The sequence below is a fragment of the Schistocerca gregaria genome, chromosome 1 (genome assembly GCF_023897955.1).
Source record: "Schistocerca gregaria isolate iqSchGreg1 chromosome 1, iqSchGreg1.2, whole genome shotgun sequence".
Classification (NCBI taxonomy): Eukaryota; Metazoa; Arthropoda; class Insecta; order Orthoptera; family Acrididae; genus Schistocerca; species Schistocerca gregaria.
In genome coordinates this window covers 692,666,843-692,681,755 of record NC_064920.1, presented here as the reverse complement: position 1 = coordinate 692,681,755, position 14,913 = coordinate 692,666,843, and the positions used below count along the sequence as shown (strand labels likewise).

At 37.2% G+C, this 14,913-nt stretch overlaps 2 protein-coding genes across 4 annotated transcripts in view; one reads left to right on the top strand and one right to left on the bottom strand.

The window, feature by feature from the left end:
* LOC126364849 (chromatin target of PRMT1 protein-like) overlaps positions 1-8,983 on the bottom strand; it is a 43,376-nt gene extending 34,393 nt beyond the window's left edge. Inside the window, exons 1-2 of one of the 3 annotated variants that reach the window (XM_050008092.1) lie at positions 8,889-8,983; positions 8,113-8,186 (exon numbers count right to left, since the gene is read on the bottom strand). In XM_050008092.1, coding sequence (XP_049864049.1) covers positions 8,113-8,168 — 56 coding nt within the window. In that variant the 5' untranslated portion in view covers positions 8,169-8,186; positions 8,889-8,983. Of the gene's footprint in view, positions 1-8,112; positions 8,187-8,496; positions 8,654-8,888 lie in introns of those variants that run through there. The other 2 variants (XM_050008093.1, XM_050008091.1) reach the window with 2 other exon arrangements.
* Positions 8,984-9,300: 317 nt separating this feature from the next.
* On the top strand, positions 9,301-14,317 carry LOC126364885 (40S ribosomal protein S27). The gene is made up of 4 exons (XM_050008094.1): positions 9,301-9,406; positions 10,087-10,195; positions 13,982-14,092; positions 14,170-14,317. The coding sequence occupies exons 1-4, from the start codon at positions 9,401-9,403 to the stop codon at positions 14,196-14,198; spliced, it is 255 nt and encodes an 84-aa protein (XP_049864051.1). The 5' UTR covers positions 9,301-9,400; the 3' UTR covers positions 14,199-14,317.
* The last annotated feature ends 596 nt before the right edge of the window (positions 14,318-14,913 follow it).

Genomic DNA, 14,913 nt, shown 5'->3' with positions numbered 1-14,913 from the left:
AAACCCGACTTATCTATTGCTATTGAATGGCAGTAAATATTTCAAAACATGTCACTGACTGATGCAAACAGTAGCATATTACAGACAAAGCCATATTTGATGAAATATTCCCAGTGCAATTTGAGACAAACTGTGATAGATCGAATGTAATGCAGATCATTGTCAAACAAAATCTTGACACAGCTGACACAAACTGCATCGGGTCAAAGCAGCTATGAATATTGACATCAATGCTGCATTTTATTGCAATGACTTAGCATCTGCAAGGTTCTACAGAAAGTAAATAGAATGAGCAATTAAAACAGTGTCAGGCACTTGCAGACCACAAACCCAATAGACCAGCAATTGCTGTGAAATCTTGAAAACACTGTAGCACACAAAAATGGTAGAGAGAGTGCTTTAGACAACATTGCAAGAATTAAAGGACCTCATCAACAATGAGCATTGACATTCATGGTATGTCATGCACTGCATATGGCAACTACTGTAATTGTTCAACCATTACTTGAAATGATGGTGTGAGTGTGACCATAACATTCTGAATGAGGACAGTCTAATCAGGTCACTTTATCTAGTAAGCTACAGTTTCCCCATGTAGGGAAACTGTACTTAGTGTACTTACCCTTCAGTCCCTTACTGTGAAGCAATTTAAAGCTAGTGAAACCTAAGGGTATCCTTTACATTGATTTGTAACTGCCTTTGGATTAAAGGAGACCACTCACCAAAAAGCAGAAGCATTGAGTTGTCAACATGATATGGACGCGCACACGCACACACTCTAGGAAGTTTTTCATATCTCATCAAAGAATAATTCAGAAAGTTAGCATGTGTTCTTTCTGTTGTGTGTGCCTATCAACAACACAATTTTTCTGCTTCTTACTTTTCAGACTGGTCTCCTGTAATCCAAAAATATTTATATTCTATAAGAACTTTCCTATTATCTTCAGATTGATTTGTTTAATTCTCTCTTCTAATGATACCATTTTACAACACTTAAAGCAACAACTGTATTGTACTTTACATATCATTACATAATCAATTTTATTGTGGTTCTGTTACTGTAATATAATGCCAATGTCCATTCAGTGCCAAATGGTCCATGATACTTAATTTACCACTACTATCATGCAATTAGTATTAACTGAAAGAGGATAAAAGAGGCTAAGTTCATCCTGTAAGTTTCTTACTACACGAGTCATCCACTGAAGGTAGAGTGTACCTCCAAATTCATGTCCCTTCAAAAGTGACTAGAATATCCCTAACTAGCACCATGCTAATCACAAGATGCTATGTTACTGATCAGTATGTCACTGTAATCAAAATTTCAATTTTCATGTGAATTAATCAATATTTATTTCAACATAAGTCATCTACTTAAGTAGGTAACACGGACAACCCTATACAACCCTCCTATGGGTCACATCAAACTTGACACAAAACTCACTGATAGAATCTGTTGTATACCGTAAGTCAGTACATTTGACATGTCCCAGTGTAAGCCAAGACAAAACATGTCCAAAAATTTAATCAGCAACAAAAACAAATGTGACACACAAAGCAAGGCTTGTATTCGAATGTAACGGTGTGTCCCACCCCTTTCTCTTTAAGTCTTGGTTGTGGTATCAGATTGATCTATAACATATCCAGAAACCCATATGGGTCAACCTAAGTTTGTAGTACAAAGCACCTGCTTAGACACATTATGTAACTAAAACACTTACAGACTACAATAAAAAATAAAACCATGAAGTGTACATACCAACCAAAGTCAGCCAATACAAAACAGTAGCAATAGTAAAAATGTCATAAACACAATCTCTCAGTTAGCCAACCAGACTTCTCAGACGAGGAACCCTTCTAGTCAGAACGTTCTACGTTGTCCCACTGGCAACACCACTTTTGAGGATTGTCCAAGAATTAAAGACCGTTTGTCATTTGCAGCAGTATGGATGAAATTTTTTACTAGTTAGCAAAAGAAGGTCGCAGAGTAGGATTCCCTTCCTCAACCTGCAGTCTTTGGCTCAGTAGTTTATTCAGTTCGGGTGTGTCCACTGTTAGAGATGAACAATCCACTACCAGAGATGAAGTGTGCATAGTTATTTTCTTTCTTAAAAGGACCACTCAGTTGAAATACAGCATAACGTTAGGAAGTGGTGTGCCGAGTTCTCAAGTGGTAGAACCAGTGCGCAAGACACGGAAGGTCTTCAATTAATTACTTTTTTTTTTTAGAAAACTAAGACTAAACATCGTGAAGACCACCATCTTGGCAGTTAAAGACCCGGCACTTTTGTTTTAAGAAATCAGCAGATTAATAATCCAAACCATTTTAACAAAAAAAACTGAAGTAAACGAAGGTGCGCGCTTATTGAGTGACTAAAATGTTGACAGAATTTCACAAGGAAAATCGTGTGAACAGTAGTCAGAAATTTTTGAACCCCCCCCCTCCCCCAAAAGAATGATAGCCTTCTTTCCGAATTCAAGAAGTGCGTCTAACTTTCTGAGGATTACACAGGAAAAAGAGTATACACCCATGAGTGAACAGTTCAATGGACATTGTACTAATAAAATTTACGTGTTTTTTAAAACGAAAATAGTATTTAATTTGAGAAAAACCAGTTGAATATTGGTCGCTAGTCTGATATGCAGCAACTTTGATCAATCTCATACCTTGTCCACAAACATACTTGACAATTATACAAAACAACTTTACACATTTAGTCCTGGTTAACATGTCATCCCTAAATGTTGCACGAATGGACTTACTCGTGAGCTTTGTTGTTATAGCCATAACTTTAAAAAAATAAATAAATAAATAAATCAAATCTTCAGTCACAAACAACATACCACAGCTGCCAACATCAAAATAACTCGCCAACAGGCCACGAAAATCTCTTCCAGCATTATTCCCACAAACTGCACCCAAGAAATCGAGTGAATCGCTCACAGTGTAAACGCAAACATCCCACACCGAACTGTGCCGCCGAATAGTCCAACATCTCTGCAAAGATGCTAAATCAATTTCTTTAATGAATTTTTGGGTTGCGGTGTTAGTTGTTGGTAAATAATTTGGATTAGGATTGGTATGTACCGTGCTTTTCGGTTTTCAATGTCAGTAAATGGGAGAATTGTGATTTTGTAGTACTGTGGACTCCACTAGCTATTTAGGTGAAGTGACATTCTAGATACTAGATTTGTTGAACTGTGTGTGTGGTTTTGTGGCACAGTAGTATGTTGCTCATGACTGAGCCATGTAAGTTGAATAAAATTTAAGGTACCGAGTTTTGGAGCTATGTATGGGTTCACGATGTCACAGACTTCGTTTGAGCTGTATAGATGATGTAAAATTTCTAAAACATGTTTTTTGACTACTGAGGATTTTGTATGCTTGAATTTTGTGTTAGTATTTGTTCTGGTATGTATTCATTATTACGATGTTTGTATATGTAGTCTCTCCCCACCCAACTCCCCTCGATTCCCGCAGCTGTCATGTTATTTCTGAAATTATATACCTTTTATACCATTTGTGTATGTTTCTATGTGTAACAACTGAAGTCATGGTCAGAATGTTGTATATAACTGAAGGGTGTCTGCCACCCCAATGACATCATGGATCAAAGACAAAAGGTAGTATCAGAATCTTCGTTCTTGCCAGTCTATGTTCATCTGTTTGCAATAGTTGCAACAAATGTAATACACACCATTTAAAAAAAAAGGTTGGAGTACAGAAGCTTCCGATTCCAGCCGTCTGCTTTGACCCACGACATCACCAATATGGCGGTAACGACCATTCTCAATGTCTCCAATATAGAGCCTATGATGGCATTACATAAACAACAACAAACACGAAAATACATATAAAACCAACACACACATCTCTCTCCAAAAATATAACCAAACAAACAGGACCAGCATGGGAAACTGGAGGTTTTTTGGTGGGGCCAAACTAAATACAAACAAATACACACACACACACCACAATGCCAAACCACACGAGACAACGACATAAAAACACCACAACATTCCCAAGTTCCGCTACACTTACAATATCGATAGGAATTTGTCACTTCCCTTCAACTACATAGCTCAACCGCAATTGCCAATATCACAAATTAAAAACCAACTACTACTCACCATCATCATCATCATCATCATCTAAGACTGATTATGCCTTTCAGCGTTCAGTCTGGTGCATAGCCCCCTTATGAAATTCCTCCATGATCCCCTATTCAGTGCTAACATTGGTGCCGCTTCTGATGTTAAACCTATTACTTCAAAATCATTCTTAACCAAATCCAAGTACCTTCTCCTTGGTCTGCCCCGACTCCTCCTACCCTCTACTGCTCAACCCATGAGTCTTTTGGGTAACCTTGCTTCTCCCATGCGTGCAACATGACCCTACCATCTAAGCCTGTTCATCCTGACTGCTACATCTATAGAGTTCATTCCCAGTTTTTCTTTGATTTCCTCATTGTGGACACCCTCCTGCCATTGTTCCCATCTGCTAGTACCTGCAATCATCCTAGCTACTTTCATATCCTTAACCTCAACCTTGTTGATAATGTAACCTGAATCCCCCCAGCTTTTGCTCCCATACAACAAAGTTGGTTGAAAGATTGAACGGTGCACAGATAACTTAGTCTTGGTACTGACTTCCTTCTTGCAGAAGAGAGTAGATCATAGCTGAGCGCTCACTGCATTAGCTTTGCTACACCTCGCTTCCAGTTCTTTCACTACTTCAAAAAAAGAGTTATAATCACACCACAACTATAGATACCACAAAAGCAACACCTAAAACAACAAAAATTGGAATCGGACACTTCCCTTGACCTATACAGATTAACAACAGCTCACGCTATCAAAACACGGAAATATGGAAGCGTCTGACCCCACCCGTCACAAATATATCGGAAACGACCATAAACTGATATGGCGCATATAAAGTCGTTACGTACACATTAAGAGGACAAAAATACATCAAAACACACACACACACACACACACACACACACACACACACACACACACACTCCACAAAAAGAATAATGGCACTAACAGGACAAGTGCGGGAAATGGGAGGTTTTTGGGTGGGGACAAACTAAATATAAACAAATTTAGACACCCACCCCCACAAAAAACGACGAAAAAAACTGACATCACAAAACTGCACAAATACCACTAAACACAATATCATCTGGAAACAAACACTTCCCTTGACCTATATAGCTCTACAGCAGCTCCCGGTACCATAAATTGGGATCGAACAATTCCCTTCGCCTATAAAGCTCAAAAACATCTTCCGATACCAACCTACACCGCCACACATTGGGATCGAAAACTTACATAGACCTGTTGTTGTTGTTGCGGTCTTCAGTCCTGAGACTGGTTTGATGCAGCTCTCCATGCTACTCTTCATCGCCCAGTACCTACTGCAACCTACATCCTTTTGAATCTGCTTAGTGTATTCATCTCTTGGTCTCCCTCTACGATTTTTACCCTCCACGCTGCCCTCCAATACTAAATTGGTGATCCCTTGATGCCTCAGAAAATGTCCTACCAACTGATCCCTTCTTCTAGTCAAGTTGTGCCACAAACTCCTCTTCCCCCCAATTCTATTCAATACCTTCTCATTAGTTATGTGATCCATCCATCTAATCTTCAGCATTCTTCTGTAGCACCACATTTCAAAAGCTTCTATTCTCTTCTTGTCCAAACTATTTATCATCCATGTTTCACTTCCATACACGGCTACACTCCATACAAATACTTTCAGAAACGACTTCCTGACACTTAAATCTGTACTTGATGTTAACAAATTTCTCTTCTTCAGAAACGCTTTCCTTGCCATTACCAGTCTACATTTTATATCCTCTCTACTTCGACCATCGTCAGTTATTTTGCTCCCCAAATAGCAAAAATCCTTTACTACTTGAAGTGTCTCATTTCCTAATCTAATTCCCTCAGCATCACCCGACTTTATTCGACTACATTCGATTATCCTCGTTTTGCTTTTGTTGATGCTCATCTTATATCCTCCTTTCAAGATGCTATCCATTCCATTCAACTGCTCTTCCAAGTCCTTTGCTGTCTCTGACAGAATTACAATGTCATCGGCGAACCTCAAAGTTTTTAGTTCTTCTCCATGGATTTTAATACCTACTCCAAATTTTTCTTTTGTTTCCTTTACTGCTTGCTGAATATACAGATTGAATAACATCGGAGAGAGACTGCAGCCCTGTCTCACTCCCTTCCCAACCACTGCTTCCCTTTCATGTCCCTCGACTCTTATAACTGCCATCTGGTTTCTGTACAAATTGTAAATAGCCTTTCGCTCCCTGTATTTTACCCCTGCCACCTTTAGAATTTGAAAGAAAGTATTCCATTCAACATTGTCAAAAGCTTTCTCTAAGTCTACAAATGCTAGAAATGTACGTTTGCCTTTCTTTAACCTTCCTTGACCTATGAGACTTAAAAACATCTCCTGATACCAATACCAACCTTCACAGCCACACATTTCAATAAAACACTTCCCTAGACCCCAACACACAACACATACACTGAAAACAAAACAAAACTTACCACAGAAAAGTTACGATACCACAAACTATGGTGGCACACACGCACAACCATACTATGTACAACGAACAACACTAAATTAACCTTCACACAAAACCACAAAACCGTTAACTCACTGAAACGAATTCCACCACAAACACACTCTAACAATACTGGATAATGAGCAAGAGCAAACTGAGCCCATTACACCACACCAACGAAAACCCTGAACATACAACCAGAGGGCACAACAAACCCACAACACAACGACATCTACAAACACGCCACACTCACAAACCAAACTCCGCGCCGTCCTGACATCACACACCACAACACCCTTACGTCACGGGTCAAAGCCGACGCGTGGGATCGGACACTTCTGTCAACCCCAAAACACATATAGCTACGACGACAATTTGCAATTGCTCAATTCCCATGACCTACGCAGCTCAATTACAACTGACGATACGAAAAAAATTGAAACTGAGTACTTCCCCCTAAGATACATACATCAACCACTAGTGCCAATACCAAAACATCAACCACCAATACATGCAGTAAATAACACTGACCCAACAACACATAAAAACCCCACCGAACATCATAAAACGTGAACAATGGACCTACCATAAAAATGTTCCGGCACTACACACTAACCCCCAACACCTACGTTCTGCCTGCATAGCCCAAAAAATTGCAGAAACTTAATGACAGACAACACGTTGTCCCCCATTTCAGCCCGCAAACGTGCACTTTTAACTTAGAAGTCATATCCACACCTAACAAAAGAAGCCACAAATTGAATTAAACAAGTTACTGCACAACAAACAGCATACCAATAATATCAAACGACACCGCAGTATCAAACACAACAGAAACTTAATTCTTAACTCACTGAAACTAATTTCCATTCTTCTATAACAGTCACGACCGATAAACACACACTTCCAGCACCGACATCCAAATGAACCCAATACACCACCACAGGACACCACCAACCGCAACAAGACGACATCTACAAACACGCCACACTCACAAACCAAACTCCGCGCCGTCATGACATCACACAACACAACACCCTTACATCACAGGTCAAAGTCGAAAGGTGGGATTGAATGCCTCTATTGACCCCAAAATGTGATCCCTGCTTTCCAACTGTTTCAGTGGTTCCTAGTTTCAGTATGCATCTGTCACAGTCAATATACACACATACTTAAAATGCAATGCAAAGTCAGAATAGGCAAATTTCTGGCCAGTATTAATGTGCATATTAACCACACATATTGTATATAAACTAAGAAAAATGCATGGGGAATGCCATTACACAGCCCTAACCACCATACACTATGACAGATCTTGGTAATAAACATTAGGCAATTTTTCCTCTTTAGCAAATATTATGAATGTTTAAAAGATAATAATTACTACATCCTTATTAAATAAAGTAAAGCATTGCTTGAATTATACTTAAAGGGACTAGTATGCAAACCTAATAGAGTGTGTGTGTGTGTGTGTGTGTGTGTGTGTGCGCACAATACAGAGTGCAAATATTGCTCTCACCGTTCATTCAAAGACATAGTTGTGCTCTTTTGCAACACCATCTTCTTGAGTGACATGATCGAGTTGCTTGTCACCTGGAACAAAGTAAATATTCTGAAGTTAATTCACTGTTATTCAAACGACTGTACACTACAAATTATATCTGCCAAATTCAAAGGCCCAATCCCTTCTTAATTGCCCCTAGCACCAAAACCGGATCACAAATGAAAAACCTGCGGCAATTCTTAGGGTGAAAGTGCAACGACAAGACTATTCCAGAAGCATAGTGCACAGTAAAACCGATGTATTATTTAAGTCGTGCTATAAAAATACAACAGTCACAGTGTATCGTAATGCGAAACGCTGTCGAATAATAGTAACTGGGTATAAATCTCATTATCTTACATGAAACATCATTCAATTAAATGAAAATATGCTTCACCAAAACAAGTTACGAATAAAACTGGAGAAAGCCATAAATAGCTAGTGACGAAATCCTCGATGCTGCCACCATCTTACATTTAACACGACACTTACCACAGAAAAAACACTGTTTCGCTATCACGGTCAAAACTGATTTCCCTACATTAAATGCTGCCGAAATACCGCGCCCTTCAAAAAATTAATACCACAATGAAAGCAAATTGCTGCATAATGCAATTAGTTTCTGGAAATCCAAATACTTCACACACAAGTTTCTCATATCATGTTTCACAAATGTGTCGACTTTTTGTAACCATATCTGTTTTATCTAAGTGATCAACCGGCAGTTACTTTTCACAAATTATAACACTCACCGAATTTAAAAATATGAATTCAAAACACCAATAAAAACAACGACAAACATTGACGAAAAGTTAAAATGGTTACTTCTCATTTGTATACGTTGGTATATGACAATCCACAATGGTACCAACATACCACACATTTAGTTCTAAAACAAATTATAATAAACAATGTACCCATGAACTAAACCATTCCTTATTATTAATTAATATTAAAGATTAAAATATAAAATAATGATACATAGAAAAAATCATTTGAACTAATTTGCTAATGATCATGTGCAATATATCATGACTATTTCTGATAGAGGATATTCCTCACATATATTTATAGTATTAATTACTTCAGAATTTAATATTTGTTTTTTGTATATTAATAAGAATTGTCATTTACAAGACACAGTTCACAACTTGTGTGATACCAAGTTGTATTATCTGTGAACGCGCTCATAGTTGGCACTTGTTTGATATATACAGAAGCACTGTGTCTACTCCTTTTTCCGGTCATCTGCGTGCCAGGCAACATGCCTGTGAGTATATGTTTATATGTTTATGTTGGTGAATATTTAAGGTGATATGTGTATTAATGTGTGCGTGCGTTTAACAATAAATAATTGTGTCAGTATTAGCTGCGGAAATCCGTAATTTTCAGTACATCGGGGGTGTATGTGTTTGTGCTCACGTGTGGCAGCCACATGGCGATTCCTAGACTCCATTGTGAATGTGTGTAAACGTTAAGGATATTATGAAAGTGATATATTCGTTTCATGTTACAATAATTGAATGAAAGAAGTTCTTGCGATTACTCTATGAAATTTGGTTTGCGCTGTCTTAATTTGTTTCGGCGGTATCTGTTATGTCTTGACAGTTGACCGTGTTATCCGCGTTTGACGACGGTATGAATAAAGGAATATCAAAATTAATTTCGGAAAAAAATTTAATTCTTGATTTGCATAAAGCGCTGGCTACAGACCTATAAAGTGCAGTTGATAGGGATATTGCGCATCATTGTGAAAGTTCACCTCGGGCGAGCGTTGTAGATAGTGTTTAGAGCTTTTGATAGCGATAGATAAGTTTTCTCAGATGACAGAGATTTGTACGTTTTTTAAAACTTAGTACTCTTAATAATATGTTACGTTGCAAATGCTTGTGTGTTACATGCCCAATAAATGAAGTTAAAGATTCTTCACTGCTATTATTGCTGTTTCAGCTTGCCAAGGATTTGCTGCATCCGTCACCAACGGAGGAGAAGAGGAAACACAAATTGAAAAGACTTGTGCAACATCCTAATTCTTACTTCATGGATGTAAAATGCCCAGGTTAGTATACGTAAAGTGCGATTATGTAGGGGATCAAGATAATAGATGATTGTAACTTTACGTGTGGCTAAAGGTTTTGTATGTTAGTAGCGTGAAGTTACTTCTAAAACATTTAAGAGCTTGGTTCCTAGTTGACTAATAGTCCTAAGTGTAGAACATAATTGGATTGCTGCTAGATTGAGGTAATCATTTATTACTAGTTACTTACTGTTAACATATGTTGCATAGATTTTTGAGCTGTATTCAAAGTTATAAGCTAATCTGAATTCGTCCAAAAAAAGTCAATTTTTTTCTTCTTGTAACTTATGAAGTAGTTGGTAAGAGATTAGAAGTTTTATATATTGTGGATTGATCACTGTTCACTGTTGGGTAATTCTAAAGTAATGTGACCTCTATTTAAGATAGGTACCACGGCAACTACCAAATGGAGAGCTAGCTTTGTCCCACCTTTTGTTCTGGAAATAATTGCCACAATTTTTGTGTGCTGGGATTGCCAGTTTCAGTTAATGCTTAGTCACGTTAGTGATTTGTGTTTGTGGCCTTTTTTTTTATTTTGTGACGGAATTTGTAGTCAGTTGTAAAGGTGTACACACAAGTTAGTAAGGTTGTCATTATTTGCTAAAGGAAACAATGACTGGAAATGTGTGAACGTATCCACGATTGAAATGCACAACTAATGGTGCTGCAGCCATACAGTGTAACTGACTAAGCTGATCTTCCAGGATCAAAACATGTCTTTGTTACTGGCCAACTTGGTTCCACAACCAGATTTTCTGCTTTCAAATTTTTTGTCTTCAGCTGACAACCAAATTCACCTGGAACTCTGCATGCACTTCAGATAAGTCTGTTTCCACAATTAAGATATCAGGGGGTCTAATACATAACAAGGACCCATTATTTTGATCAAATTATAATACTGGATTATATAATTGACAATGTCTGTATTTGCTGTGTCAACAGCTGATGTGGAATGAGGGTTAACTGATCTTTACATACCTGTAAAGAAATGATTAACTTGAGTCTTTACACAACTAATTTAAGTAGTGTTGCATGTCAACTGTTGGCATGAGAAAAGTGAAGAAAAAGCAATATGTTGGAGGTAGCATTTGGAAAATAACGTTAACGCAAACTTTTGGCAATGACATTTAAAACTCAGTTGAAATATGTCACTTATTGCCGCATTGGATTGTTTCTTCTTGTTTAAACATATTAAGCATTGTTATGGATGAAGATTTTTAAAGTCCCAAAATTCTTAACAGATAAGCTTAACACTGCTTTGTCTTGTGGCATTGAACTGCTGATAATTTTATATAGTGTATGTTGTGTGTTCATGCTTGCATAAATGTTGCACAACATTGTGAATATTGTTCCATTGTGCAATGGTTTGATGCATCATACACTAGTTAGTGTGGTTGTTGTCCTTGAATTATTTTCTAGTTACACTGAAAAATAAAGCTTTTCAGTAAAACTTAAGTAGTTAATGCAGTAGAAAAAGCTAACTTCGATACTCTGCTTAGTGGCACAATTATTGTGGCTAAGTGGTAATGCTACCCCTTGGCATTATCAAAAGCTCTAATTTAGTTGTACAACCTGCCATGAGTCTTGCACTTCAGACTGGTCATCTAATCCGTTTATAATATTTAGTGTAATCATTACGGAGTTTAGTAATTGTGCTTATGTCAGTTACATAGATTTTCCAGAATGAGGATTAAGATAAATGAAAATTATCCCTTAGTCTCATTGGGTCATATAAAAGATCACTTTGCTGGGAGTTTTACCAGAAAATAAAACCCAATATTGGGATCATTGAGTGCCTCCAGAATTTGTTTTGAAGCATATTTTTAAATCTGACATCTCACATTTGTACTTTGTTAGTTTTGGTGGTGCTGGTTTCTTGGAAAGCTATAGTATTATAGATGGTTTTTTTTCCTGCTGGTGTTGCAAAAGAACAAGGATGGAAAGTTTCATTATATAGTTTTGAGTTAAATGTTTGTAATTTTGACTGGTAACAACTGATACTGTAGCAAAAATATTTTACTTTAGTGCACTACTGCACAATAATACTGCAGCAATAAAAACATAAATAAAACAAAAAAATGCAGTGCATACAATGTCTTGACAGCAGTGTGTGTCAAAGACCTTGTAATACTTTGTAACAACATACTGCTTTTGATGTATCTTTCTTGTGGGTCTCATTTCAATGATGGTGACAATGGTTTTCCTTTCTAGTAGGTTGCAGGAAAAAATTGTAAATGGTGGGTTGAAGTGTTCTTTTCAAAGTAAATTTCCTCTTGTGCAAGGTGAATTATGTCACATGTGAGAATGTGCTCAGAGTTTCTTAAATCTGAGCATTACTCTTTCAAAACTTAACACTGCCCCTTAGAAGAATTTCAGTGCCAAAAGGTCAGCTGTTTATGCTATTATATAAAATTTTACTGGCACATGTGTTTAATATACCTTAAATGGTAACGCCCACTAAAAAGGCTGTTTCAAGGTTGGGGTTTCATATTTATTCTAGTTCTTTCATAGATTACAACTTGTGCAATAACAATGATATATATAATTGACCTTCAAAAAAGTGCAATGAGTTTTTGAGAAATTTCATAAGTCCCTTTTCGGTGGAAAAGTTGAAGTGTTAAACGAATTGTGTTCAGCCAGGTAGCCAACGAAATGTACAGCAGTGAAATTTATAATTGTGCTTTTTGGAAATATTAAACTGCTGCACGTAGGATCCTGCCTAACCACACGCTGTAGTGGGGGGGGGGGGGGGTTATGGCAACCAATATCATATGTGGAAGCTAGCTACTCTATATGTTTGTTCAAACCATTGACTTTTCTATTTGTGAGTTAACGCTATTTGTTGCCACTATTGGGTATACAAGTAGAAAATATTATTTTTTCCTAAGTAATATGTTGAATTCAGAAGAATGATAGTGCTTTATTCAACGTATGCTCCATCATTTGTTACACATTCGTCTCATATTTTGGGCATTTGCCTGTCCTTCAAAAACCTCTCTTGTGGTACCCATCTACTGGTCTTCTGAATCTTTCCCATCTCTCTTAGCCAATTGCAAACAATTTGCTGACTAATGGCCAGTTGCTCGGTGAGTTGTTTTTGTGATTGCAACTATTTTGTTCAACGAAGATTTCAATTCCACATCTTCATCCTTTTTTTTTGTGGTTTTCAATGTTCCTTGAGTGCTACATTGGGGTCACCATTTTTGAAATGCCAAAGCCATTGTTCACACACCTAGTGATAGAGCCTGTTCACCATAAGCTCCAAAGTAATTGGTATGATTTGGCAGCAGTTTTTTGTAATGAAAAAAATTAATGCTGCCTGCAAATGCTCTTTGTTTGGTATAAGTTTAGACATATTGAACACAACGCTATGCACACACTTTCCCAATTTATCATTTGTGCGCATCTGACACTTGTTGATGGCACAACAAAATTTTTGTGGCACATTGCATTGATATGTCTGTTGTTGTAAATCTGCATTTCATACTTTTATACCTGGTATGCCCTGAATATCTGCTGCCATTGGCTGGTAAGTTTTACAGCTCTTTGAGAAGGTATGTTGTCATTTAACATGGAATTAATGTGCTTTCACTGGGGTTTAGCGTATTTTTACCTGGGAAATCCTTTTTTTCTGGCATATACTCTCTGTAAATGCTTGGTCTAATTTGATGATTCAGTAGTTGTAATATATATTTAGCATTCACATTTTGATCGTGTAAACTGTACGTAAGAAATTACCTCAGTTTAACTTCAAATAATTTTCCACAGGATGTTTCAAGATCACGACAGTATTTAGTCATGCGCAGAGTGTTGTAGTCTGTGCTGGCTGTTCGACAATACTGTGTCAACCCACAGGAGGAAAGGCGAGGTTAACAGAAGGTATGTATAGTTCTGACTGCAAATTTTGTTTTTAATTGTGAATCTTATGTTGCTGAATACACTTTTTTCTCTTTCAGGTTGTTCGTTTAGAAGAAAACAACACTAAGGCTGAAGAGGATACTTCAAATGCAGCCTCTTTCACTTTTCCAGAGTGTGATGTTGTGTACAAATGTTGGATATTTCATGGATTGTGTGAATTTCTTTTAATAAAGGCTAATCAAAGGACCTATTTTGTTTTCAATGAAAGATTGTGATTATACGACAGGTGCTAACCCGAATTCCTGAAGAATCGTGTTTAATTGGTGGGATATATCTTTCTTGGGTAGGTTTTATCATGCTATTTGCTTTATTTCCATATATATAGCGGAGACACTGCGTGACAGATAGGCGCAACATAAAGACTGTTACAAATAAAGCTTTCGGCCAGTAAGGCCTACATTGAAACACACACACACTTGTGGCATAATTTCTACTCGTGTTTCATGTAAAAAATAATTCTCTAACTGGTACATTGCATGAGAGATTTTGCTTCATTGTTAAAGCCTTATCCAATGTCTTCTCTTGTACAGTCTTTGGAATGAGGAGAAATTGGTTTCTAACTTAAGTACTTACTATTTTAAACCGTAAACTTGGTGTTATATTTCTTAATGTATATATTGACAGCATTTTAAATGTGGTTAGTAAATGCATGAAATTCTGAACATCAAATTTTGTTGCCCTTGGAAACTGTCAGGAATGCAACTGGGCTCATTTTAGCTGTTTCATTAAAGATTTACTAGACAACATTTTTATGTTAGCAATGCAGCACTCAAGTACACCTG

Bases quoted from the DNA above. Each gene is read 5' to 3' on its own strand.
- LOC126364885 (XM_050008094.1), top strand. The intron at 10,196-13,981 runs GTTAGTATACGT...AATTTTCCACAG, and splicing joins CATGGATGTAAAATGCCCAG to GATGTTTCAAGATCACGACA. The intron at 14,093-14,169 runs GTATGTATAGTT...TTTCTCTTTCAG, and splicing joins AAAGGCGAGGTTAACAGAAG to GTTGTTCGTTTAGAAGAAAA.